This window comes from Manis pentadactyla, chromosome 11 (assembly GCF_030020395.1).
Source record: "Manis pentadactyla isolate mManPen7 chromosome 11, mManPen7.hap1, whole genome shotgun sequence".
Taxonomy (NCBI): Eukaryota; Metazoa; Chordata; class Mammalia; order Pholidota; family Manidae; genus Manis; species Manis pentadactyla.
Genome location: NC_080029.1, coordinates 27,038,709 through 27,065,763, shown reverse-complemented (window position 1 = coordinate 27,065,763; position 27,055 = coordinate 27,038,709). Strand labels below are relative to the sequence as shown.

The 27,055-nt window shown below is 38.5% G+C and overlaps 2 protein-coding genes across 17 annotated transcripts in view; one reads left to right on the top strand and one right to left on the bottom strand.

Moving 5' to 3' along the window:
* EIF2B2 (eukaryotic translation initiation factor 2B subunit beta) overlaps positions 1 to 2,836 on the top strand; it is a 34,703-nt gene extending 31,867 nt beyond the window's left edge. The window contains exons 8-9 of the mRNA XM_057488316.1: positions 1,455 to 1,566; positions 1,673 to 2,836. Of these exons, the coding sequence (XP_057344299.1) occupies positions 1,455 to 1,537 (83 nt within the window). The 3' untranslated portion in view covers positions 1,538 to 1,566; positions 1,673 to 2,836. The remainder of the gene's footprint in view (positions 1 to 1,454; positions 1,567 to 1,672) is intronic.
* Positions 1,940 to 25,830, bottom strand: MLH3 (mutL homolog 3). 16 transcript variants are annotated; one of them, XM_036913149.2, is made up of 14 exons: positions 25,535 to 25,679; positions 24,142 to 24,218; positions 23,504 to 23,586; positions 19,006 to 19,104; positions 18,072 to 18,157; positions 17,189 to 17,293; positions 16,066 to 16,168; positions 12,346 to 12,417; positions 11,005 to 11,116; positions 9,833 to 9,992; positions 5,800 to 5,823; positions 5,629 to 5,707; positions 3,314 to 3,465; positions 1,940 to 2,326 (listed from the first exon to the last, which is right to left on the bottom strand). In XM_036913149.2, exons 2-14 carry the CDS (start codon positions 24,153 to 24,155, stop codon positions 2,204 to 2,206), a joined length of 1,212 nt encoding a protein of 403 aa, XP_036769044.2. In that variant the 5' UTR covers positions 24,156 to 24,218; positions 25,535 to 25,679; the 3' UTR covers positions 1,940 to 2,203. The 16 variants fall into 16 exon arrangements, 14 of the variants coding, with proteins under 14 accessions (XP_036769044.2, XP_057344296.1, XP_036769034.2 ...); XM_057488313.1 differs by lacking the exon at positions 24,142 to 24,218 and having other exon boundaries at positions 25,535 to 25,830; XM_036913139.2 differs by having other exon boundaries at positions 20,885 to 24,218; positions 25,535 to 25,699.
* Positions 25,831 to 27,055: the final 1,225 nt, after the last annotated feature.

The following is a 27,055-nucleotide window of genomic DNA, read 5'->3' as shown; positions in this document are numbered from 1 at the left end:
TATGTCTTGGTGTTGTCCTCCTTGGGTCCCTTGTTTTGGGAGTTCTGTGGGCTTCCATGGTCTGAGAGACTATTTCCTTCCCCAGCTTGGGGAAGTTTTCAGCAATTTTTTCTTTAAGGACACTTTCTATCCCTTTTTCTCTCTTCTTCTGGTACCCCTATAATGGAAATATTGTTCTGTTTCGATTGGTCACACAGTTCTCTTAATATTCTTTCATTCCTAAAGATCCTTTTCTCTCTCTCCCTCAGTTTCTCTGTATTCCTGTTCTCTGATTTCTATTCCATTAACAGTCTCTTGCACCTCGTCCAGTCTGCTCTTAAGTCCATTGATTGTTTAATTTCTGTTATCTCCCTCCTGACTTCATCCCTTAGCTCTTGCATATTTCTCTGCAGCTCCTTCAGCATGTTTATGACTTTTATTTTGAATTCTTTTTCAGGAATATTGGTTGGTTATATCTATCTTGCCAGGCCCCCTCTCTGGTGTTGAGTGATTTTGGACTGGACCAGGTTCTTCTGCCTTTTCATGGTGATAGAAGCGATTGCTGGAAAGTGGTGCATATTTCAGCTGGGAGAGCAAAGTCCCTTCCTGCTTGCTGGTCACCTTGCCCTTCTCCACTGCCTGTGCCGGTTACCCGCACAAAGGGAGCAGTCTCTGGGTTAATCCCCGGAGCTGCTGTGAGCAGGTGGCCCTCGGGATAGCCTAGGACACTGGCAGGGGTCGCAGAGTGGCATGTGTTCTCCTGTGAGAACAGCGCCCCTTCGTGCCTTCCAGACCTTGCGCCACCTTCGTCTGCCTGTGCCAGGCAGCTGTGTGTAGGCAGCAGCCTCTGGGTCTGGCCCAGTTACCTGCACGCTGGGAGGACTCTGTGTGGTTGCTGTGGGTGGGGCTGCTCCCTGGCTGGTCCGCATCAGTGGCGGGTCAGCTGGTTTGTTTGCATTGCCAGGGGTGGGGGGGAATGAACAGCAGGTTGCTTATGACCATGAGGGGCTTCGGAGCTGCGTTGCCACCCAGGGGGTTAGGGTGCCTGAAGTTCCTTAAGATTCCAGCCTGCTGGGCTGAGTGTGCCAGGACAATTTTGTCCACCTGTTAAACCCTTGTCCCTTTAAGACTTTTAAAGCACCCGCTTTTCTTTTGTCCCAGGGGCGTCAGCTGTGGGGACTCGCTCACAGTCTCCATCTCGGATTTTACTTTTCTGTTCTCTAATATCCAGTACACCATGCAATGTATGTCTGTGCTCCTGGTGCAGATTACTAGGGCTGGTTATTTAGCAGTCCTGTGCTTCCACTCCCTCCCCACTCTGATTCTTTTCCTCCTGCTGGTGAGCTGGGGTGGGGAGAGTGCTCAGGTCCCGCTGGGTCACAGCTTTGTATCTTACCCTTTTCGTGAGATGCTGAGTTCTTGTAGATGTAGGTGTAGCCTGGCTGTTGTACTGTATCTTCTCGTCTCTCTTTTAGGAATAGTTGTCTTTGCTGTATTTTCTAAATACACATGGTTTTGGGAGGAGATTTCTGCTGCCCTACTCACGCTGCCATCTTGAGCACCCCCAGTCCCTGAGTTTTTAAAGAGGTAATAAGACAACCAACGATGAACAGGACTTTAAATTTTCTCTATTATATCCCATCCTTGTTTATCTTTATCAATTGTTTTTATCCCTAACATAACCTAACTACAGGCCTGATGGAAGACTGCAGGGAAACTCCTGAAGCCTGAGATTTAGAATGTAAAGCAGCAGCAGAGAGAAGTGAAGAGGACATGAAGGAAAGGAGGGGATGAAGCCCGGCTGTGGGCAGTCCAGGGAGGGAGACTGGGCCCTGAGAGTTCAGCATCATGTAAATCACATTCATACAGATGATGAAGCTGGAAAAATTGCAAAACAAAACCCCAAAAAGCCCTTATCCCCCACCCCCAGAATACCACAAACCAGCCAACCAGACAATCAGACAATTCATCATTAAATTTTATCCCTAAATAAGTTAGAAAAAGTAGATATTATAGGCAACCTCCTGGGACCATGGATGAAAATGAATGAACTGTCTTCAGGCTTGAATTCCATCTGGTTACCCAACTAGAGGAATTGTCTGCTCAGGGAAAATTGACATGTTGCTTGGACCCATGGTGCTGAGTCAGTCAACTGCTGGTGCTCTCTGCCGGGAGGTGAGCAGTTAGCATCATTATGGTTCCTTATAGAGCAATATTTCTGTTCTCATGGTGGCTCACAAGTAGGCAGAGATGCCTGCAGGCTTTGCCTTGTATCACATCCTTCTGCTTTTCCAAAGAGACGCCAGGCCTGAGCCATTTTGTGAAGTTTAGCAAGATTGGGTTTCATCTATTGGAAGAAAGAGAGTAACTCCAATTAGCAGTATGAAAAGCCAAGTAGCATATACATATTTACTTATATGAAAACACTTACATTGAGTTATGACTATTCAAATCTGTTTAGATTTCTAATTTCTGGATTCATTATAGATTTCCTTAGGATAAATGGGACCGAAAACTTAAGTCTTGATTCCCATCTCTCAAGAATGAGGTCAAAACTTTTTCATTGTCAGGTGAAACAAAGAAGTTTTAATGGAGTAAAATCTATTGGATAAGTCAGAAAACACAAGTACCTGAAAATTCCTTGCAACAAAAGATTTCATAGCCCTTAGCAGGAAAGACAAGCCAAAGAAAAGAGTCTGGAGAGCAGCAGGGACATTCCTATTATGCTCTCATGTTCTGTTTCATTTCAGTTTATAACAAGGATAGAAAATGTTTTTTAACTTAAATCACTCTGTGCCTTTATTGCATTATCCACATCATTGTTCTGGGCTGCTGAGTAATCTGGGCCAAACCACAATGTGGAAGTCTCCTAAATTTGGTTCCCCGCCTGATGATCCCCAAACCTCATGGATGGCTACCATTTCCTGCAAGGCCACCAGTTCCAGCAAATCCCATCAAGCAACGGGCTGTTTAAGCTGTATTTGCCAGCAGTGAATTTGCTATGTTTCTAAAAACTTTTTATAGCCCCACAGAGAATTTCTACATTTTATCAAACTCAGAGCCAGTAGGAAACAGATGTTCAGATTATGTCAATCTGTATGTGTTAAGCTTAAAAAATACAAAGGCATCATGAATATGACAATTCAGCCTAAGCTCCATTTTGAATTTGAGCTAGAAAATGAAATAGCGGGACTTTACATAAAACTTCCAATGCATATTTTTCAAAGCTCTCATATTTTGGGAAAGATAAAGACAGATTACATTTGGATAACAGGAGCTGGAAAAGAAAGAAGATAAACTTTGTTCCCTCTTCTCCTGTTGGTTATTACTATACCTGTTTTTCCTGCTCCAAGTGGTCTATGTCAGCTAACGGCAGCATGGAAGGCCTCCCATGAGCACACTGGAATGGCAGCTGGCACAGGGACAGAGCTTCAATAAGGCGATAGCTCTCCTCTGGGCTCAGGCCATCATTAAACTTAATGGCCCCTAACCAAAAAGCAGAAAGAAGGTTATGGTGTGTACAGTGGGAAACCAATGCTGACCCTAGTGAGAGCCAAATATTGGGAAAAGTAAGATGTTTTTCTTAGGCTCCTTTCCTGTTACCTTAATACTGCTTGAAATTGGCACTTATGGCCATGGATGAAACTAAGGCTTCAGGACTGATTTGTCTCAGTTTTTCCTTGTGTAGTCATTGTCTTTCTAATCTCTGTAGGAGACATTCCTTAACTTGTTAGGATTTTGCCTTCAGAGTTTTTTCCAAAGATGCAAGAACAATATTTATGCCTGTTGCTTACAGGTTTGTAAAATTGAGGTTATCTTTTGTCCATAGCCAACTTATCACCAAGCTCTCTGATTATTCCCCACAATGTCCATTTTATTTGCTTCTATTTCCATAATAACCTTTCCAATATAAACTCTCATTTATCAGAATCTGCTTTTATGCATATGCTAATTCACTCAGTCAACAAATGTTTGTTAAGTATATACTTTGTATTAGGAGCTACACCAGGCAGTGAATGAGACAGATGATCTCTGCCTCATGGACCTTATAACCTGATAGGTCTAAGAGGTGAAACAAACATTAAACAAATAGTTACACAACAACTTAACATTATAAATTAAAATTTAAATTATAAATAAGCACTATGAAATTTAGAGTATGAAACAATATATATTAGGAAAACCAAACCCAGTTTAGGAGGTCAGGGGAGGCTTGCCTGGCTAAATTTAATTTAATAATTTTAAGAAAGATAGGGCTACTTGAAAAAGCAGCAGAAAAGTATTTCAGACAGGAAAAGGGCAAGTGCAGAAACTTAGCACACAAGAACAAAACCAAGGAAGTGAGCTGGAACATGAAGGGCAAGGTGGAGAGTGACACGAGATGAAACTGGCAGGGGTGGATCATGAAGACCCTTGGAGGCTATGGTAAAGAATAAAATTTTTATCCTAAGAACAATGGGAAGTCATTGACACATTTCAATTAGAGGAATGGCATGCTCAGAGGGATGTCAAAAAAATTCCTCTGGGTGCTGAAGTTTGAAGGGGAGCCAGATGGGACATAAAGAGACTAAGTAAGAGGACTCACAGGGCAAGAACTAGGGAGGTGGCAGGTATGAGGAGTAAAGATAGGATATATGGGCAAAGGAGTCTTTAGGACATCTGCAGGAGACACGCTAATGAAGGACTATGGCTACTGGGCCAGAAGACAAAGTGAAGAGAGGAACAGGTTGATGAAGAGAAAAAAGGGTGGGAGGGTGTCAGCACACTGGAGATGCCAGTCTGGTCAAATGTTAGTTGCAGGGGATTCTGGAGCTGTCATGGTTCCTAAAGTAAGTTCCTCCAAAAATAGCAGTAGACTCATAGACACCGAGAAGGGACTAGCGGTTCCCAAAGTGGAGGGGTTGGGGAAGGTGGGTGGGGAGGGAGAAGGAAATTAAGGGGCACTACAATTTGCACAATGTAGGTAGGTCACGGGACAGTAGCACAGCACAGAGAAGACAATGACTCTATAATGACTCTATTACAATTAATGTTGACAGACAGTGACCACAATGGAGGTGGTAAGGACTTAATAATATGGGTGAATGTTGAACCACGGTGTCATGTATGTGAAACTGTAAGATTGTATAACAGTGATACTTTAAGAAAAAAAATAAGTTTCTCCAATACCATTTTCCATATTTTATCACATCACCCTACTCAAGAGCCCTCAATAATTCTAATGCCTTTTGTATAAAATCAGAAGATTTTATTGTGACTTCCTAGGCTTCTATTCTTTCTTATCAGCCTAATTTCTTGACACTTTGCTGCTCCTCAAATAACTAATTTGTTTCTTTCTTTGAGTCTCTGCACAGGCTAATTCCACCCCCTGTAGTAAACTTCCCCTTCTAACCTATGAATGATGTCCCTCAGCTCATTTAAAACTTGACTCAAAATTCATCTCCAGGAATTAATTACTCCTCCACTCGTGTAAATCCATCTGCATTCTGGTCAGATACATGTGCTGGTATTTTGCTTTCTAAAGTAATCTTCTAGTGTACTCAGTCTCTTGATCTAAGTTGTACCCTCAGAGGTGAGTAGTAAATGTGCCTTTTACTCCTTGCCAGCATTTAGCAATATGGAGACACTCAATAGCTGGCTGAGTCTTACCATGGCAGGCTTGGGATGCCAACACCTTCTGGACAGTCAGTGGCAAAGTCCCTTGGACGCCTCCTGTGGTCTGCAGTAGCTAATGCATAAACACATTCTTTATTAATGGGAAGAGGAGCCTTTTGTGTGTGGTGCCTCTGTGTGAAACCCCCAAATAAGAGAAAGGTTTACCTCCACTTGTTCTCGAATAAATTCCTACAACAGAAAGGAAAACAGGCATTAGTCAACTGTTGTAACTGCCCTTTGATAGTTTAAAAAAATGTCTCAATTTTCTTCTTTTTAAAAGACACCTCCTAAAGGGAGAGTTCTCAGCAATATAGCACTTAGGTACAAATAATTTATTTGTTACAAGGTACTTTGAATATGAAATAACAACACAATTCAATAGAAATCTTATTAAATAGGGAATATATTTAGTTACTGAAACTTCCTCCAAACATAGCTCAACAACTCATGAGGTTATGTAACTAGTGAGAGTAGCCTTGAGGATTCAACTGATCTAAATATCTGGGAGGCTTCTCACTGGGAGGCTGTCTGTCTGTATTTATAATCTTAGCCAGAACAAGTGTAATATTACACACAAACAGAGTAAATATACAACAGTCGTCAACCCAACTGTGCACTCAGTGTAATACTTGCTTAAATGTCATAAACATAAATAGTCACTTTTGTTCCCACAGGCTTTTTTGTAATGTTTTGTTGACAGTTCCCTTCAGGTTGGAAAGCTTATTTTCTGAAGCATTTCGTTGAGAAGTTTCTCCCCACTAGCAGCACATCTCTGTCCCTAGGGTAGTTCTTTCAATAGTTATCCCTGCAGATGACAACAGTTACAAAAGGACTTTAAAGAAATTTAAAGCAGACACTATTTCATGCTACCAATTTGTTTAATCTCTGGAGATAAGAACAATTTTGAGATATGGTACATTTAACAAATTCTTTATAAGGAAACAGGATTTCTTTACTCTTAGACATGGCTATGTATAAAACATCTTCCCAAGATTACAACAAAGTAGATTTTCTTTTCAGACAAGATTGGGTGCATTCAGGGTGGTATGGCTATAGACTGATTTTCCTTTCAAACCAGTCTCAGAAAATTCTCTCCCCTCCCTCACATATTCTCTTGTCCACCATGCTTACAAATGAGCACAGTTAACAAAAGCTACATGGTAGATACATTTTTAAGTCACATATTTTCCCAAACAAACCTAAAAAGAAAGATGTCTCATAATACCTGACCCACTAAAAAGCTTTGTGTGGGCAGAGATCAGACTTAGCTCCTTTGTCATTTTCTCTTGTGCTTGTGTATCTGGGACTTGCAAAACATCAGTCTGTAAGCCTGGTGAGGAGGAGACAGATCTTATTCTTTGTTTATTCCATATTTCAATGGCTCAATTACTGCTAGATGATTTAAGTAATATTAAAAAGGCTCATTTATCAGTCTAGAGTATAGAATTTTATAGAAAGATCTATTAGTGACCTTTCAACTGCTAGGATCCAAGCAGCTACCTCTTCAAGACAACAAAACTGTTCCAGCTTCTTCCAGAATCAACAAAATCTCTCCTGATCGGCCTGACTTAACATAATCAAGATTTTCTGAAGCCACAGCTTTGTTTCAATTTGAAGTAAACTCCTTACCAGCAGTGTTTGAAGTCACTTTAGAAAAAGTTTTTATTGTAATTTTCTGGTTAAATACTGAGGGATTGAATTACCAGAAAAGACCTTAACAGATCCTATCTTTTGGATTTAAGACAATTTGGAGGAGAAGCCTTGGAGAAAATAAGTTCTGTTAGGAAAAACAGCACTGCTGAAAACAAAGCAAAGGTTGTCTGTCAAAGGGTGATTTGGGACAGGGTAAAATGAAGGTAATCTAAAAGCTGGCACTGTTAACTGCCTCTTCCTCTCCAGTGTCTTACCACACTTAGCCTGCAAACATGCGGAAGCCTCTCTCACCTGAAAACAAACAGAAATCCTTCCTCAGCCCTGAGTCCTGCCCCATCCTTCCTGACCTTTACTTATGACTCTCTCTTCTTCTGAATGCAGCCAGAGTTCTTGAAAGAGCTGTCTACTAAGCCCCTCTCCCCTTACTCCCTGATCCACTGCGATCTGTCCTCTGTCCCACCCCAGCCCCAGCCCCAGATTCCACAGGGTAACCAATGTCTGTAGGATTGCCAGATCCAATTTTTCAAAGGGCTTTACGGCCACTGTTGACCATTCCCTTCTTGCTTACAACTGCTTAAAATTCTCATCCTCTCTTATTGGATCAGTATAACAGCCTCTCAACTGTTCTTCCTACCTCCAATCTTTCCCATATCAATCTATTCCACATTTACCCACTCTATCTTCTAATTTTTATTTTTAGATATTACTTAAGTAATTCAGATTTCTAGAAAATTGGTAGACTGAGTTCATGTTGATTTGCTTGTGCTGTAAACAGAAAGAGCTATAGATACAGAAGTAGAAAGCATAATGAATTAAACAGGACATCATGAAAAAAGTGCAGATAGACTTGAAAACCAAATAAAAATTCTAGAAGTTAAAAATATAGTCACTGAGATAAAAAAACTCAGTGGACAAGTTAAACATCTAAAAAATAGGTGAGGAGAGAATTAAGTTCACTGGAAGTTCAGTGAGAAAATTTCCCAGAATGTACCACAGAGAGATAAAACACTGGGAAATATAAAAGTCAAAAGACATGGAGAACAGAAAGATAAGATCCAGGAGACATCCAACATGATTTCTAGGAGATGAGAGAGACTGGAGGAAGAAGCATCGTTTGAAGTGACAATAACCATACATTTTCCAAACTGAAGAAGTATAATGAGTCCCAAGAAGAAATGAAAATAAATCTATACAAAGATACATCACAGCGAAATGACAGAACCCCAAGGACAAAGAAAATCTTAAAAGAAACCAGAGAGAAATAAGATTACCTCAAGGTAATGATAATTAGATTGACAAGGGACTTTGATGGCAAAAACAGAATGACAAAAGTAATGTAATATTTTCAAAATGCTGACAGATACCTGACAATGTGAAATTCTATTTTTAGCTAGATAATCATGCAAGTGTGAAGGCAAAGATATTTTCAAAGACATCTATCATTTATGGACTCTTCATAAAAGAACTTTTAGAAGATTTATTTCAGTAAAAGGAAAATTGAACACAGAGTAAGTAGGATGCAAGAAGCAACAGTGAACAAAGATTTTCATTAACTAAACATTTTGGTTAACTAAACACTGACTATAAAATTAAAGACTACCAGGGAGATTCAAAACAAGGTAGAATTAACAATACTAGGCAACAACATGGAAGATAGGAGGGGAATGATGGAAGATAAAGGGCTGTAAGGTTTTTGTACAGTGTAGGAAGGGAACAGGAAGGAATACATATGGAATATGTAACTTCTAAACCAGTAGAGGAAAAAAAAGAGAAATAAAACTCTAATAGAAAAGAAGAAAGAAAAGGCAAAAAAGACAAAAAAAAAAAGTTTGTTGTAAAAGAGTGCAACAAGTAAGTAAGAAGTAACGATCCTCTTCAACACCTCCAATACCACATCCCAACAGCAGCTTTCCAGACCTTCACCAAAGCATCTAAGGAGAGTAATCACATTTAAAGTGCAATGCTTACATGTATCTTTACTCTTCATTGGCTGACTATAGGATGAAATACAAACTACCTAGCAGAATATGCTAAATCCCTTTATGGTTTAGTCTTGACAAACTATCTTAGCCTCATCTAGTCCCACAGCTACCCCGCAGATATTGTAATCCAAGCCGTGTGTGTGTGTGTGTGTGTGTGTGTGTATAAAGTCCCCTAAACACAGAATCTATTCTGATATCTGTTTCTCTGTAAAGAATGCCCTTTTCCCCTCTTCTGTACTTGGGCAGGATCCTACAAGACTTTTCCTGAAAAACAGCTTTTCTGTGACTTTTCCTTGACCTACATCCCACTGGGTAAGGCAATCATTCTGTATTTCCATGGCACTTTTGAATATATCTCTACAGGGCAAATTTCATAGTATTATAATTATTTAAATATACTTCTTCACCTTGAACTAATTCATCTCTGAATCCCTAGCACCTGTCACACAGCAGATATTTCATAAATGTCTGTTGAAATAAAACATGAATAAAGAGAATTTCTAAACAAAATAGGAGGTTACTGTCACTCAGCAATTTCCTCAATATCTGCTGCTATGTCTTACCTCCACAATACTCTTGGTTACAGTAGATCTTCCTCTTCGAAGTTCATTGGCTTCTCTTTCTACAAAACAGAGTGGTACTTTTCCTACAAGGACCAGAGAATCACTAGTGTCTGGAAATATAATTTCAAGGCCCAGATCTTCCAGATTTTTGTGGTAACACCTAAAGAGAGAACCTCAAATGTCAAAGTATTACTTCATTCACATTTCAGTACTGGCTGCAAATACTTGATAGCTTTTCAAAAGCTGCCACAAGCTTTACAAGTTGTACTGTTTTTCTCACACTTGTGGTTATTTGTTTAGAATTTAATTATGAAATTTCCCTTTTGATTTAGAGTAACCTTCATTTGTCTTTTTTCTCTTTTCCATTGAGAGAATCAACTTGTTTCTAAGTCTTGTTCCTAAGTTTTTATTCTTCACCAAGGAACTGCTAACTTCTCCGTGTTGCTGGCACTGAAAACAGTTTGGCACAAACAAAAGGGCTGAGAATGTTTTGAATCAGCATTAAAGCAGGGAGGTAATTAACGATCCCAGGAACTGAGAAGTCTGATTAACGGGATGTAAATAAATGGATCTGCCTCTAATATAAATTATGCCTCCGGGAAAAGGATTTTTCAGCAGTAGCATATTCGCAGACCTGAAACAAATTCAGAGACAATTTTCTCTTTTTCATTTCCAATAATTTGTGCTGCCCCAAAGTGGGAAAACTTCCTATCTTGTGACTCACTATATGGTTTGCTCCTTCCTTGTGGCCCAGTGTTTTACTTTCTTCCCAGTATGATTATGGTAATGAAAACTAAGAGTCTAGAATGCACCAAGGGAAAGCAGAATGGAAGCAATTACTGCAGTAACTTTGCTTTCAGAAACAACACAGTATAAACACTGACTGTTCCAAGGAACTGTAAGAGTATTCTAAGCCAACTGCTGGAAAACATTATCAGGGCAACTCTATCCTATATTCAACAGCTGTGATATACTAGGAAGAGCAGCATTTGAAGTTGGAAGACCTGCATCTGAGTACCTGCTCCACTACTTAATAGTTGTTATGACCTTGAACAAGTCATGCAACCTCTCTTGGTCTCAGATACCTCATCTGAAAAAAGGAACAATAGTTATGCTTATACCTCACAGAATTGCTGTGAGAATTTACACTCACACACACTCGTGATACTAACCATAAAAGTCTCCTTTGTTCCTCTGTCACTGTTACCTCTAGCGGAGGACTTACAGTGGAAGACAGTAATTTTTTCCGGCTACAGCCTTGTGGCTGTTGCTTCTCATAGGATTCTATTCGAGGAAAGATGAACAGGGTAAGAGTAGAAAGTGAAATTCTCTAAACTCAGACAAAAATGAAGCATGGTAAGAGGCACAGCCATGTTCACTGGAGTGCTTAGCAGTGTGTTCCATGTTGAATCTTATGCTTTGAATTTCCATTATTAAAGTCAAACTACTAAATAGCCACTCTGTTTATTCATTTTAGCAGTATTTTCCAAAATAAGAAATATGGTTTCAATCTTACATTCAAATGAACAATGCAATATTCCTGTAGCTAGTCAATAAATGTGGTTTTATAACAGGTGAATAATGTGGATCACTGGGGAGCTAAAATGGGTTTATTGCACAAATCCTGTGGCTCAAGGAGGCATCCCCATTCCTTCAGCAGGGTTTCCCAGTCTCTGAAGAGAATCAATTAGAACTACTGTCAAATGGACCAGCGCCTCTAACAAGTTTTTTCTGACACCGTTTTTAACTGTATCTTTCCCAACAACTAGATCTTCATTTTATAAGGGAAGTGAACATGAAAGTATTACTACTGCCAGCCTCATCCATGAATATCTCCTTAGGACCTCACCTACCTCTTTGACAGTATTTTCATTATTTGGCCCCAGGAGTAAAGATTTTCCTGGCATTGTACTACTTGGAGAGCACACTGCCATATGATGAGAAAAAAGGGTAGCAACATTAAAAAGTACTTTGGAAGGATACACAACAAATTAGTGATACTGGTTGCCTCTGGGGAGAGAAACTAGGTGAGATAATGGACAAAGGCAGAACAGAGACTTTATTATATTCCACTTGTACTTCTCAGGTGAACCTATTTGATTATATCACCTATTCTAAAACAAATTTTAAAAATATGTTGAACCTTCTGAGTTGCTATTGTTTTCTGCCTGATGACCTGCGAAGAAGGTATATGAAGATAAGATGGGCATATGAGGGTCTATCTTTGTGCCAGATGTTATAATAGAGTAGCCTAATATTAAGTACCTAATCCTAGGAGCTGGTGATAAATATATAGCAAGTCTGTCTTTAACTGTGTAAGACCCACATGTTTGACTTAAAGTGAATGACTACATTCTTTCCGCTGTAAAAGAAGTCAAACCAGAAGACTTCAGCTTAATTTTTTAAACATTTAATTCATCTTTCCTCACAAGTCACAGTTGGAAAAACTCTTTCAGGTATACTAATTCTGCTGTGCTGTCCCACATCTTTTCTAGTCCCATTCAGATCCTTACCAATAATAAGCTGCTCCAAACGGATACGCTCATGGGCAGCATGCTGATCCACCAGGACTAGCAGGTTACCACCTAGAAGATCAGCAAGGATTACCGGAGTGTCACATTCTCAGATCAAGATTCAAATAATCATATTGTATTGAGGGAGAAAAAGGTTAATTCAAACTATTTAACAACATGAACATGAGAGAAACATACATACTGTAAGGTAATAATTGATCTTTTATTTCCTGAAAAATATAAATGACATGGTAACTACAATAAATTGATCCCTGATAAAAAAGCTCTTCAGTTCATTTAAAAACAAGGTTAAAGCCCTAAATTCCTAATGTTTAAATACAGATTTTGCTTTATTAATTCAAGTTAGGTACAGTGAAGGATCATTAGACACATTATTGTAATCAGCTGACCCTGATTTTCAGGCCACTCTGGAACTCATGAAAAATGTGATTCTAGTACACTTTACATCAGAGGTCAGCAAACATTTTCTGCTAAGAGCCAGATAGTAAATATTTTAGGATTTTTGGGACATATGGTTTCTATCACAATTATGCAACTATTCATTTGAAATAAAGCAGCCACAGGTAATATGTGAACATGGTAGCTGTGTTCCAATAAAACTTTATTTATGGTCACTGAAATATTAGTCTGGTATAATTTTAATTATATAATCAAGAAATATTCTTTTTTTGCTTTTTTTCAACCATTTGAAAGTGTAAAAACCATTCTTATCTCTCTAGCTGTACAAAACCAGGTGATGGCTGGATTTGGGTACAGTCCATAGTTGGCCTTGCTTCAGACTCAGGTTTCTCAAACTTTGATAGGCTTACAAATCACCTTAGGATCTTTTTAAAATGCAGATTGATTCGTAGGTTAGAAGTGGGATACAAGACTTCTGCAATTCTAAAAAACTTCCGTGATGCTATTTACAGACCATGGTTTTGAGTAGCAAGGCTTTCGATTCCCAAGTGCAAGAGAGAAGGCAGAATGTTCTGACCCAAAAAGCTAACCCTAAAGGGAAATCCCTTTCTCATTGACAGGATGACTGATTCTCAATTACATCAGTAATCTTTTTAGCTTATCATTTTATTACTTTTGGCCAAAGGGTTGAGGTTTATTGCTATTGATTATATTGGGGAAAAAATGAATTTGATCAAAGTAGATAATGCCTGTTTTTCCTATTTCTACTAAAGATTAAAAAGTTTCTATGACACCAAATTCATGGCATGTCTTAAGGAAAAAAAGTAAGTTTTTCTGACAGCATGTTCAACCACAGGAATAGGCCCCAAAATGCTGAATTTTAAACTCCTTTGAGAATAGGAGGAGTTGCAGCTGGTTGTGATGGATACTGAACATCCTGTATTGGACAAAACAATGGAATAAATAAAAAACTGAGGGAGTAACTTCAAACTTCAAACGAGAGCCAGTGAGAATTACCAAGACTTGGGAACCCTAAGAAATCAATCCTACATCTGACTCTGGAGGAAGAGCTCATAGTCTACATAGTGTTCACCACATTTTTGATTCCTTGAATGAAGTAGAATATATGAAGGTCATTTACTTATGTCAGAAGCTATACTTTTATATTCCAACCCAATAGAACAGAAGCTTCATAAGTGCAAGGATTTTTGTGTTACATTTCAGCATGTATAACTGGACCAGGCAAATAATAGGCACTCGATATTTACAGAAATGAATGAATCTTTATTCCATAGGGCATCAGAACTGAACTATATTTTATTGTAGGTAGAAATATTCAATATAAAATGCTAATATATGGCATTAATTTCAGTATAATTTAAAATAACATGTCCATTTCAAAAATTTGTGCAAATATTAAGTGAATAATTTATAGGAATAGGTTGCTTTTGGTATTCATGAATTATAGTAAAAACACATTTTGATTTAAAAAAATGTATCTAAGAATTCTTTTGGGTGGTACCTAATCCAATGATAGATAATATAGAATTTTAAGAGAAATTTAAATAGGTCCTTTTTGCTTCTTTGAACATCTGTAGATTTTGTGGTTATTAATCATCTCAGGTGCCAGTTAGAGATTTTAGTATTAAACACAAAAAACTCCAGGTAATCAAAACCTTAGAAAAAAATTGATTCATTTTTTAGAAACAGTAAAACTACTAGAATATGACTTTCACTAATTCCATATTTATGACAATTCTGAAAGGACTTTAATTTGCCTTTGATTTATTACATTTACTAAATATTTCTATAATATAAATAAGGTAAAAGGGAGTATTTTGAAATACAAAGAGAATGAACTTCTTTCAAACTTTAGAAGCACTCACCTGCAGGTTATCTGTCAGGAGTTAACATTTCCTTTGGTGCTCTGGGTTCTCAGCCTTTCAGGCCTTTTCTGGAATCTTACACTATTAAGCATTCCTTATAAAGGTGCTCAACAATCTCCCAATTTAAAAAAGGCCTCTTTCACCCACACCCTACTTTAGTCCCTGTGTTTCATTCATAGATTTCTCAGTCCCCTTGCATTCTCTGTCACCTGGTCCTGCAACATCATCCAGTCAGTTATGGAGGTAAGAAAACTAGGAGTCAATACCGTCCCCATATCCAATCCATCACCAAACCCTGTTGACCTGATCTCCTAAATATTTTTCCAGTGCATTTGCTTCTCTGGTCCACCCTGGTCCTAGCTAGCTATCATTTCTTAGACACTGCAATATCCTCCTAATATCCTTCATCCTAGATATTGCCACAGCCTCCTCTCTGCAGTTATTGGGATTCTACCCCCACACCCAACCATTCTCCCACTGCAATCAGAGTAATATGTTCAAATGCAAATACAATGTGAAGTGTGCCACTGTGAAAACAAACAATAAAAAAAGAAAATGAAAAGCTTTCAGTATTTCTAATTGGTGCTGGGACAGAAAAAACTTTAACTGGCAGTTATGATCTGGCTACAGGCTTCTTCTCCAGCCTCCTCTAGCTCTCACTCCAGTTGTACTTGCCCTGCCTCCAAACTAAAGGAGAAGAAATCACAAATCGTGTATGTTACTCCCGCCGCCAGGCATCCTCCTCCCTCCCTCTTACCAAGAAAACCTTCCTTGACCTCTCTGACTAAATTACATCTCCCAATACAGGTTCTTACAGCATCTGTTTCTCTCCTCCCTAACGCTAGAGTCAAAATGTTAATGTTTGTGTAATTATCTGTTTCTCTTGAATGTATATGCTTTTCCACCATTGTATCCCTAGGGCCTAGTATAGTCCCTGGCATGCAAAAGGTACTCAATCAATATTTGATGAATGAGTTAACATTATTATTTATAAACTATTATCGTTTTATTAAAGCAGGTTACCAAGATACTGTATGTAACTCTTGGTAAACCTAGCAGAGTTCATTATATAAATTTTCTATTACTATAAAGGGAATAAATGAAAAAATTATTAAAAAGTAAAACAATTCAAATATTTTAAAGAGTAAAAGATGAAATTTCCCCTTTGACGACTCCTATTCTTGCTCCCAAGGTAACTACTATTAATAGTTCAACATGTTATATGTGTGTATGTATATAAAACTAAATGTACTTAAAACTGTTATTTCATAATACTAATTTAGATTGATTTTCCCAGTTGGTTTTTATCTGTCCAAATCATTGCAACTGTATTATATATATATATTTAAAAACCTTAAAAGGAGGCTACCAGAAGATCCACTGGTTATTTATCAAGGCTAAACTTCATTCTTACCTGCCTCACCATTCTCTTCAGTCTTGGTGGTCATTAAACAGGCAATAAACTTGTTATCCACTTGCTGGAGCACCTGCCATACATTCAAATAAGTAGTAAAACACTAAAAAAAAATTAATAAAGCCTTATGCAAAAAAGAAACAAAAACTTAGAGTTGTTTGCATTATACATTCATATCTAAGACTGAGGCAAGGTGCTGATGAACCTGAGGGAGTCATCAGGATGGGCAAGTAGTGACCAGAAAGCATCAAGGAAGGAGACTTCAAGGGAACACAGACAGAGGCATCTAAGAGGGATATGCTAACAAAACTTCAGAGTAGGCCTGAAATGTTCCCAACAGAATGACCAGAGACTTATTAATATGACCAGAATTGCTAACAAATAGGGCTGAAATGAATTTTGGAAATTTATGCAAAAACAAGGAAAACCAGATGGGAGTAGATAGTCCTTTAAAGCCACTGGTGGCTTTAGACCTTGGTGGCTTCTCTCTGTCCAAGTACAGATAAGGTTCTCCCACCCCATCTATACCACTGCCTAAGGACTATTTCTGGATCAATTTCAGACTTCTCTGGTACAGCTCATTGCCAGATGAGGAGTTTACTTAGAGTTGCATAACCTCTTAATTTATTTCCATACTGAAAACAAAGAGACAAAGACAGCCTAAGAGGTATGAGCAGGTAAACTAAAAAAGCTGAGAAGACAGGGGTCCCTCTTATTAATGGAACTCCTCTATATAGGGTCTCCTAAGCCATGTCATGTGTAGCCTCACACAGTAGAGGGTCATTTAAAAAGGGGCACTGTTGCACAGTTAAGGACAATATCTCTGCAGTACTTGTTATTTATAAATCATTGTCACAATATAAAGTCAATATATAATCCCTGAAACTGTGAGCCTTAAATACATAATTCATCCTCAAACCTGCTCACACTAGTAAGGACATTTTTTTCTTTGTAATTATAATAAGTCCTTTGCTTTTTCCTCTATGATAAAAGTTCCAGTAAGATTTTAAAAAACACATGTGCCTTAACGAGAATGGTTGATATTACTAAATAAATCCAGTTTAAGAGAGTTAGGCTTAGGTCTTATGTATATTTTTATGAGATTTCAAAGTCAATCTGTTACCTGCACTGAATGAATCATTTCTTTGGTGAAACGATAAGGATACAAGATGTTGTGAATTTTAACTGCTAGGCTCTCAGCCTGGCCACTTCTTACATCAACAGCAACCTAGAAAGACCCAGCACAAACATCGTATAAATTTTAATTTTTGTGTCTGCAGAACTGTTTTGCCAAAATCTCAAAGTGTTTTAAAAACATTTGTTTTCACAGAACCTACTAGAGGTGGGTTGAATTCAGGGAACTTACAGAAATTTAAAAGGCTCTATGAACTGTTAGTCTTAATAATTTTTTTGTTTATAAACAAAATTACTGACAAAAACTGATTGTTTCAGAATAACAATTTGTCTATGCTCCATGATCAAGTCCTTAAAGACATCTTAACTGAAGAATCAATAATCAAATGCTCATTTATTCTACACCCTCATTACAACACACAAGGTACATTCTGTGATAATCCATGAAGACAGAACATACACTCAGGTTCAATGACGAACTGTTCCTCCAGCACAAGATTTACTACTTTGTCTAATCATAACAGTTTTTTATTATCACCACCCTAAATACATTGCCAAAGCTGTCAGTCAGGGTTTCTAAGAGTGGTAAGAACACAAACACATTCACTATTCACTGATGACACGTGTTTAATCCAAAATGTCTGAGTTCCCAAAATGCTATGAATCCAGATTCTTTCTTTCCACATTAAATATTAATTTCCATACATTATTTGGGAACAGTCATAAGTATACTTTCCATTCATAATTATAAATTAGTATAGTTTTATACATATAGTCATATACAAACTAATATAGTCATTCATGCCCATACCCAACTTAAATGAAATTCAAATTTTTAAATAATAAGCAAAGAAAAACTGCAGCAGACCCACCTCTGGATAACGGGCAAATACTGGATTGTCCCATTCTGAGAACAAAGACTGAAGCGATTCGCTACCAGCAGCATCATCCACAGTATCTAGAGCAAGAAGAGACAGGTAAAGCTGACATCAAGAGCCTCAAGGAGAAAGGTGAATGGCATCTCCTATTTGGTATGGTGTGGTGTGGCCTCAAGAGCAAAGATCAGACACATTGTTCCAATATTCTACAAATGTTCCCAGTGTTAGCTTGATCTCTAAATTCTTTTGATCTGTTATTTTTTAAAAAATTTATTTTGATATTGTTAATGTACAATTACTTGACATTATGTTACTAGACTCCCCCTATTATCAAGCCCCCCCCACACATACCCCATTACAGTCACTGTCCATCAGTGTAGTAAGATGCTATAGAATCATTACTTGTGATCTGTTATTTTTTAAACTAGAGTTAATGACTCTGGCATTTTAGCCTTTTCCCAAACTAGTTTCAAGAGATATTTCAGAATACAAGTCCAGAATAAACTGGTTCAAAATTGTTCACTTCATTTAGGTAAAAGTGTATCTTATCTATGTTTAGAAACAAAGGAAAATAATAAATAACAAGCATTTTTGAAGACTTTAACTTACATAAAGCTACTGCAATATGGAGTGCAACTCTGATCTTTAAAAATAAGAACACTTTCTCAAACACAAGATACCACAGACTGTGCATAATCACCCAGTATTGACCTCAAGTCTGGAAAAGTAATTTCAGATCTAAATGCATGCACTGATTTAGTTAGTTCTGCTGTTTAACAGGACCGTGGGGAATTCGTGGTTGCAGTAAGGCACAGCTGGCACTGATCAAGCTTAATAATACAACCCTTGCTGTTTTTTTATTTTTATTTTTTGAGTTTGGTGGTACAGTATGTACTAGGTGCCCAGCAATCTCTGTTACTGCTCCTACCTCTGTTATTCTGTCTCATCACAGTCCTCTCTTCCCGAGCTCTAGGAAGGAAAGGAAGAACAAGGTCGCTCCTAAAAGGATGGCACCTGTACTGAGATCCTAAATATGAAAAAGAAAAACCTAGATATTTGAATTCAAAATATAAACTATTAAAAAATTATTACATAAAATCTCTTTATGCAAAAATTGAATCCAGATATGTCAGACTAACCACTAGATTCATCTAAGTTAAAATATCCTGCTAACTTACATTAATGCTTAGTCCCATTATCCATCTATACCAGACAGAACAAGGACTTAAAACAGACCACTGATTCTCAACAGGGGTAATTTTGCATGGAGGACATTAGGCAGTATCTTGAGACGTCGCAGCTTGGGTGAGGGGTGCCACTGGCAGCTGGCAGACAGAGGCCATGGATTCTGCTACAAATCCTCCAGTGTGTAGGACAAACCTGACAACAACGAATTATCAAGTCCAAACTGTCACTGGTGCTCCAGCTGAGAAACCCTTAAACACACAGTGCTACTTGTCACCCTTCACTACTTGCTGTAACCTTCTCAAGTCCCCAGGTTTTGTCTCTTATACCCAATATATGTGCCTATTATAACATTTACCTCATCATATTATAATTATGTTTAGATAGCTGTCTTCCCTACGAGATTTTGAACTCCTGAAAGCAAAATCAGTTAACCTGTAACAAGGCAGCACCTAGCACCAGTGCAAACGAACTATCAAGAAATGAATGAATAAATGAATAGGTGGGTGAATGAAATGTTCTCAATTTAAACTTCGAAGTCCAGTAAGACCTGGCTCATATTGTCCCCTCCTCTCTGAAAGATGATCAGAATTGAGTTTTAGGAACAATGCTTAATTTGACAGTTTTTGAACAAGGGCAAAACATATTCAATTATTACTTCAAAAAGGGTACATGTGTTGCACAGGAACTGGAGAGAAATTAATTCAAAATGATAAAATTAAGTGTGAGGTGAAATAAGGTAATAGGAAGGGCAGAGTCAAAGACATTTTAAAGAAAAAAGTGCTAGAGCCTGGAGACTTGACACTACTCCTTGAAACTACCTCTAGATTCTCTCTGTACAGTTAAAGTTACTTCTTAACAATTCATCTTAACTAAAGGTTTTATAAATGGTTCAACAACGTCCTAATGTCCTGCCATTTCAGAAAGGTAATACTGCATATGAACGGAGGGTACTTAGAGCCATCTCTTCATGGAACTTGCTTTTACACCCCAAATTCTTCATTTTTTGTTATGAAACTGAGTTAATATGACCCTCAAAAGTTCACAAGGCTTAACCTTGTGTACATACTTATATTCCAAAAAAATTTATGATCAAATCCTATTTTCTTAAAAAGAAAAGCCTCAAGAGTGCTGTACTGAGCCACATATTTTACTGGGAAACAGAGGATGGATATGGGATCATTCTGGCCCTTTTACCTGAGAGCAACTTCCAGAAAAATACCACACTGGCATGGCAGGTGTCTTTAAAGACAATTTTCTAGGAGAACTTTATGTTTGGGAGCGAGGGGAAAGTAAGACAGGGGAGCACTGGGGATCTTCTCAACTATTAATAGTACCCTTTTCATTAACAGCTGTCTCACCCTCTCACACATACACACACCCACAGACACATGCATGTACACTTCCATTCTACATATCAGTCTTTCATTGTACTTCTGGTTTTAAACAGTATTAGGCCTAAAGTATTTTCATAATCCATAAAATACATGTTTTATAATTAAACTTAAAAATGTTCTATCTGCTGAGACAACCTTTCGGAATAATGATTATCTCACTCCTTGGACATTATCCCATTTTCAAAAGCACGTCATGCCAGTGAATAGTGAACACTGTGTACTTACCATTCTCAAGTATGACATCCACAGCTACTGTTGTCAGGTCTTTAGTACAAGCAGCCCGAGTGTCCTCAGTAGGAGCAATGAATGTGCTAAGTCCAGTTATTTTGTTGATGTAAACCATTTTTCCCAGGGCCACATCAAAATGCTGCTGCCAAACCAGAGAAGACTGTTCATTTTCAGAACAAGTTCTTGCTGTTGATTCCTCACTCTGAAAACAAGATCCACTTTGGTCGGCTGTAGAATCTTCTACATGACTCGTTAGCATTCCACTGGGAGAATCAGGACTTTCTATCTGTCGTTCTGAGGCTATAAGAACATCTGGATTTTTAGTGATAGCTTTAGACTTACTATAGGATAATGTCAAAGGAGTTTCTGGTATCACAGGGTTCCCTGTTGTGTTGTCCTTAGAATATGTCTCACTATTTTTATTGAAGGAATTATCCTCTGTGACACGATCCAAGATTGGAATGACGCCACTCTCTGTTTTTTTATGCTCATTTTTAAATAACTCACAAGAATCTAGGATTAACGGACGGCACGAGTCACTGTCTTTCCTACCGGAATCTGAGTGTGGACATTCATTAAGATGACTCATCATTTCCATTGTTTGACAGTCTGTTTTGGAGTCTTTCATCCTGGATAATTTAGAGGCTAGAGATTCAGGTGACAGCTCAACATCCAAAGGGTTTCTGTTAAAAGGAGTTAACTCCTTTATAGGACTTTCTCTTAAAAAAGGCATCTGTTGCTCCAAACAGTCTTCTTCTTCCTCAGAGAATGGAAACTTCGAGTAGAGGATGTGACTGACTGACTGACAACTACTATTTGAATCATTATGCTTCATAGTTGTGATGTTACAAACATCAGAGGTGTTTACATGGTTCTTGTCTTTCCATGGGATGTCAGGTTCAATTTGAGGACTGAGATTGGTAGAGATTTCAAAATTACCTTCCTCTACTTCAGTATTCAGAGGACTTTTTATCTTTCCATATTGTCTTTTAAACTTCTCTAAAGATCCTAGTTGTGAACTTAAGCTTAGCTTCTTATGGGTTATGGGTTTGGAGGAACCAATCCACTCATCTGTTTTCTTACTACCATCTGCAACATATTTACACCAAGGGAAAGAAAAGGATGTGTCGGGTAATAAGCAACTTGTGTGTGATTTTTTACTACCTTTCTGAAAAATATCAACATTTTTATAAGTTGCTAGAGGTTTGTTCCCTAGCCCATAACTTACATTTGTTCTGCACAGTTTTTTGTTAGGTAGTTGAGCAAATTCTTTACTTAAAGTACTGGTTAAATCTTTGACCTCGGAAGTCTCAACTGAATGGGGTCTTCTATTTCCAAATGTTTCTTTGGTACTCACAGGCCCAGGCTGAACACAATTTTTAAATAAATATTCTCTTTCAGTTGACATAGTTTGCTCGTTTTGTACCACATGAGTTATAAAGCCAGTGGAACGTAATTTAACTTGCCCATAACTAAAAATGTTTGTTCTTCCACAATCACTAGGTTCTTTTTTTTTTCCCTCTGCCTCTTCATGAGCACCATGTACTCTCAGTGGTGTCTCAAAAGGCAGAGGTTGGCATCCCATTCCATAAGCACCTTTACATCTCTTGAATTGATTCTGAATTCTATTATTTTTCAGGATGTTGGCAGCCATGCCATTACCAGTAGTACTTATTGTCTGTATTTCTAGATCCTCACTCTCCTCAAAATGATATGATGTTTGAAAAGGGCTTGCAAACATTTCTGAACTGGCTCCACATGGATTTTCTGAAGAGGTAAGTTCCAAGAGAGATTTTTTATGTTTTTCATTTTCTCTGGATTCTGATGTCTCAGCTGTCTCTTTCTCTAAGATCCTTGATTCTGAGCAAGAGTTATCTTTGTTTTGTAAAGACAACTCTGTCATTTTACTATGGCTTGGGCCATCTGATTCATCAATGTACAAAAATGAATCACTTGTCTTTGGTCTGATAGTTTCTGAATCTCTAGAATTTTGTGTGTTTACATTTCTTATGGTAGCTTTTCTTTTTACAGCTTTTGATTGCAAATTAAACATTTCATAGGAATCCAAAATATTGTTACATGCTTCCTGGAAACTGACCTGGTCACCCTTCCTGTCAGAGGACACATGGTTCTGAAGAGTAGCATTAAATAAATTAAAATCATTATCTTCACTAAATTCCTTAATGTCCTCACCTGATAATTCCACAAATAATTTTTCTTTCTTTAAAAACATTTTCACTCCTTCCTGAATGCAAACCAAAAGAGTATCCCAGTTCTGAAACTCAATCAGAGTCTTTGCTGGCTCCATGCACACATCATACTCACAGAATTGGCACTGCATATTGATTACATATATCCCATAGAGTTCTGGGTTAGACCGATGCCGAGGACTTGAGTTCATCTGTCTACCGGCAGAGCCACTCTTTGGCTTGCATATAATACTTTCTTTCCTTAATAAAAAATCAATGAGTTTATGCAACTTTGTCTTTAAAATTAGTCTTTTGTTCACAAACAAAAATTGCATATTCTTATTGTAATGTGCTTCAGAGCTGATAAAACCACTAAGCTCAAACTCCTTATACTTAAAATTTATTTCTCTCAATTTTTGGGACTTACCCAGTCCATACATTTGACAAAATCGGGAACATATGTCTTTGGTCTTAGGAAGTTGAAGAACCATGGAACCAGAAACATCGTTTCTCAAAGAGAAAGAAATGGAAGGGTGCATGAGTGAGAGAGCTTCTATCCTTTGCCTGACCTTCTCAAACTCCAGTCTAGGGTCCATGCATTTCCTCCTTACAGGTAACTGATAAAATAGGTTATACACTGTTACTGTTGTCCCAGCACTTGGTCTACTCGAGTCAGCTTCACAAGCTTTCAGGGCATTTCCGTTCTGAAAGAGTTTCACAAAAGTTTTCATTGTCCTGTTTTTCTTGGATGAAATTTCCACAGCACTGGCCATGTTAGCTATACTTGCCAAGGCCTCCCCACGGAAACCATAAAACCTTGGGTTCTCCAAGTCTTGTACAGAGTTGCATTTACTAGTGAAATAACGATTTCCCACCTTGTCTACATCATCACTTCCCATCCCAAATCCATTGTCTATCACTTGAACTTGGAAGGTTTCCATATTCACCCTGACAGCCACACATTTTGCTTCAGCATCAATACTATTGAGGACAAGTTCCTCAACACACTGGCCTAAGGAGCACACAGACAAACCAGAACGCAATTTGGCTTGTACTTCAACTGACAAGCACTTGATCATGGCAGGCAGAAAGCTGGTGAGAATGCCAGGGACTGGTTTCCTTCTCTGACTGGAAAAAATTGCCTATGGAGGAAAAAAAAAACACACACACGCGCTATCAAAGCTTCAGAGTTATGTAGCATTATCCGTTTCTCTCAAGCAGTATAAATATCATTTCAGATAAATTAAATCTCTTATTAAACCACATTTTAAAACAAAACAAATTGCTGATCTCTAGGCAGATTGCATGGCTTATGTTTCTCTGCAACCAATTTAATATCCAAGGCAGCATTCATAATTTCATAATTTTCACTGCTCCTTTCTAAATCCCACATGTCCTAAAGTGAAATCATTATCACACTTGAAGCTGACCCATAAATGCACTGTTCAAAATTCCAATCACTTCAAAAAAACAGATGCCTAAATTCAGCTAAGAAACATTAGCTAGAAATTATTCATGAAAAAAAGGTTCAAGCTAGTTTCGTAACATTTATACATTACAGAATAACCATGACTTTTAGAAAAACTCATAATGAAGTGTTAAGGCTGGTTAAGGAATAGGAAATTTAAAAAATCAAATTGCTCTATAAAGAAGAGATGCCAGAGATTATTACTGGTTAAATGCTGCCCCAGGAAAGAGAGACTGGGAATGGGATAGGACAAGGTAAGAAAATGCATTATAAGCCTTTCTGTATTACTTGATATTAAATCTTAATGTATTACTTTTTAAAAAAGGTTTCAGAAGGTTCATATTAATATTGTTTTGTATTAATACCCTTTTGGTCTTTAGCGATGGCTACAAAATACCGTGTGGCAATAAAAGTGACGGTCAGGGGCTGTCAGAACTTGATTTTAAGTCTTCTTAGAGATTAAAAAAATTAAGATTATAGTTAAGTGATTAAATAAGTTATAATCTCCTCCCTTCTTCATAGGTGAGAGCGCATGGGCGGGACTGCCCCGCAGGTGGGAAGGTTAGTTTTTCAGACCCGGGAAAATCAAGAGCTACAAAAGCAGATCTGATGATGTTTAAGATTCGAACTTGTCAGCCGGCAGCAAATGAGTGGTAAACGTTTAGTAACTATTCCGAGTGTTACCCAACCCAACGATTTCCTGATTAGATCTCCAGTCTTTCCAGGGCCTCACTCAGCTTCAGTGGGGCGGAGACGCTGCCGCGGCACCCCCAAGCTCAGGCTCCACCCCGTTCCCTCCCGCAACTTGCGCACTAAACGCCCACCGGCCGGCCCTGATTTAGGCCACCGCGCCGGAGGAAGGCCGGGAGGCCTGCTGGGGCCCTTGCGCAGCCGGGCCCGAAAACTGCCCCGAAGCGGTGGTCACGGCCCCTCTGCTGTTAGGACAGCTCCCGGAATCATCCTTTCGTTGCGTGCTTTCCCCCAAGTCACCTCGAATCGCGCTTTACCAGTTCCCGGATACCAACCACCTCGGAACGCCGGCCGCGCGCACGCCGGTGCTCGAGGTTTATGCACACGCGAGTCGCGAGCATGCGCTTCTGAGAGTCCCCAAGAACGGACTTTCGTCTGTAACCTCCCAATGGGCATGCGCACCAGGTGTTACCACCCCCCCCCCCACAAGAACGGACTTTCGTGCGTAACCGGGCATGCGCACCAGGTGTTACCCCCCCACAACAAGAACGCACTTTCGTCTGTAACCTCCCAATGGGCATGCGCACCAGTTGCTACTTAGTGGGGACCACTTGCGTCCGCGCCTCTTCACACGTGTACCCCGAATTCTCAATCCTTGTCCCCATTTAGCATGGTGTGAAAGCTGTTTCTAGCAAATATAACTTTTTCCTCTGTTTCTCCTTTCTCCTTTGCACGTACTACTACACAACTCAATATACATGTATTTTATTTACCTATTGTCTGCTCTCAGAAGTATTTGAAGGTAGGGATTTTGTCTATTTTCTTTACCGCTCTATCCTCGTGGCCAAAAAGAATGCCTGGCCTGCGTTAGGCACTCAATGAATGAATAAATCCAGGGCTTTCCAGCTTACAGAAGTGCAGCATTTCGGAGCTGGAAAACACTTGAGAAACAATCTGGCTCGGCTATAATTATTTACAGATGAGGACACCAAGGCTCCCTCCATCGACTTTTAAAAGTACATTCGCACTGCCACTAGCTTCTTTTCTCACTGAGAGTGGAACCTCTAAGAACACTATGAGAATAGGTGTTTTGGGGAAATTGTTCACCGATCCTCAGTTTTTGCTGTCTCGTTTACATTGAAACCTTCAGGAATTTATGACACATTTGCTAAACACAGTAAACATTCGATATATACTTGTTTAAAGGCTGACCAAAACAAATCAGGAAACTTGTAGGGCTGAGGAAGCAAAATCCTGATTATTGCTCATATTAGTTTGCTAGGGCTGCCATAAGAACATAATTTAAGACTGGGTGGCTTAAAAAACAGAAATTGATTCTGTCACAGCTCTGGAGCCTAGAAGTCTGAGATCAATCATGTCAAAATGGTTGACTTCTCCTGAGGCCTCTCTCTTTGGCTTGTGGATGTCTCTCCTCTCTCACTGTCTTCATATGTTCTTATCTCTGTGCACACACACATCTCTTACAGACAATAGGGCACACTCGATTAGCGTGCTAACAACCTAATTTTAATGTAATTACCTCTTTAAAGGCCCTGCTTCCAAATAGTCACATTCTGAGGCATTTAGAACTTCAACATATGAATTTAGAGGAAGGGAATGAAAGAAACTCCAGGAAACTGACATCATTTAAACAGCTAACAAACTGAACTTGGGATATTTGTTCTTATTAGGTGTCCAGTTTCTTGAAAACTTCATGGAAACCAGTTAAAGGAATGATTCAAAGTAACTGCTAACTTTTTCTTTCATACCTCTTTAAATTGCCTCAAAATTCTCCTCCTACAGATGTTTATTGAGTAAATA

Excerpts from the sequence above, each read along its gene's own strand:
- MLH3 (XM_036913139.2), bottom strand. The coding sequence starts at position 25,690 with ATGCCCATTGGGAGGTTACAGACGAAAGTCCGTTCTTGGGGACTCTCA. Across the intron at positions 5,708-5,799 it reads TTATTCGAGAACAAGTGGAG|CTACTGCAGACCACAGGAGG; the intron begins GTAAACCTTTCT and ends TTTATGCATTAG. Across the intron at positions 2,327-3,313 it reads ACTTGGAGCAGGAAAAACAG|ATGAAACCCAATCTTGCTAA; the intron begins GTATAGTAATAA and ends TTCTTCCAATAG.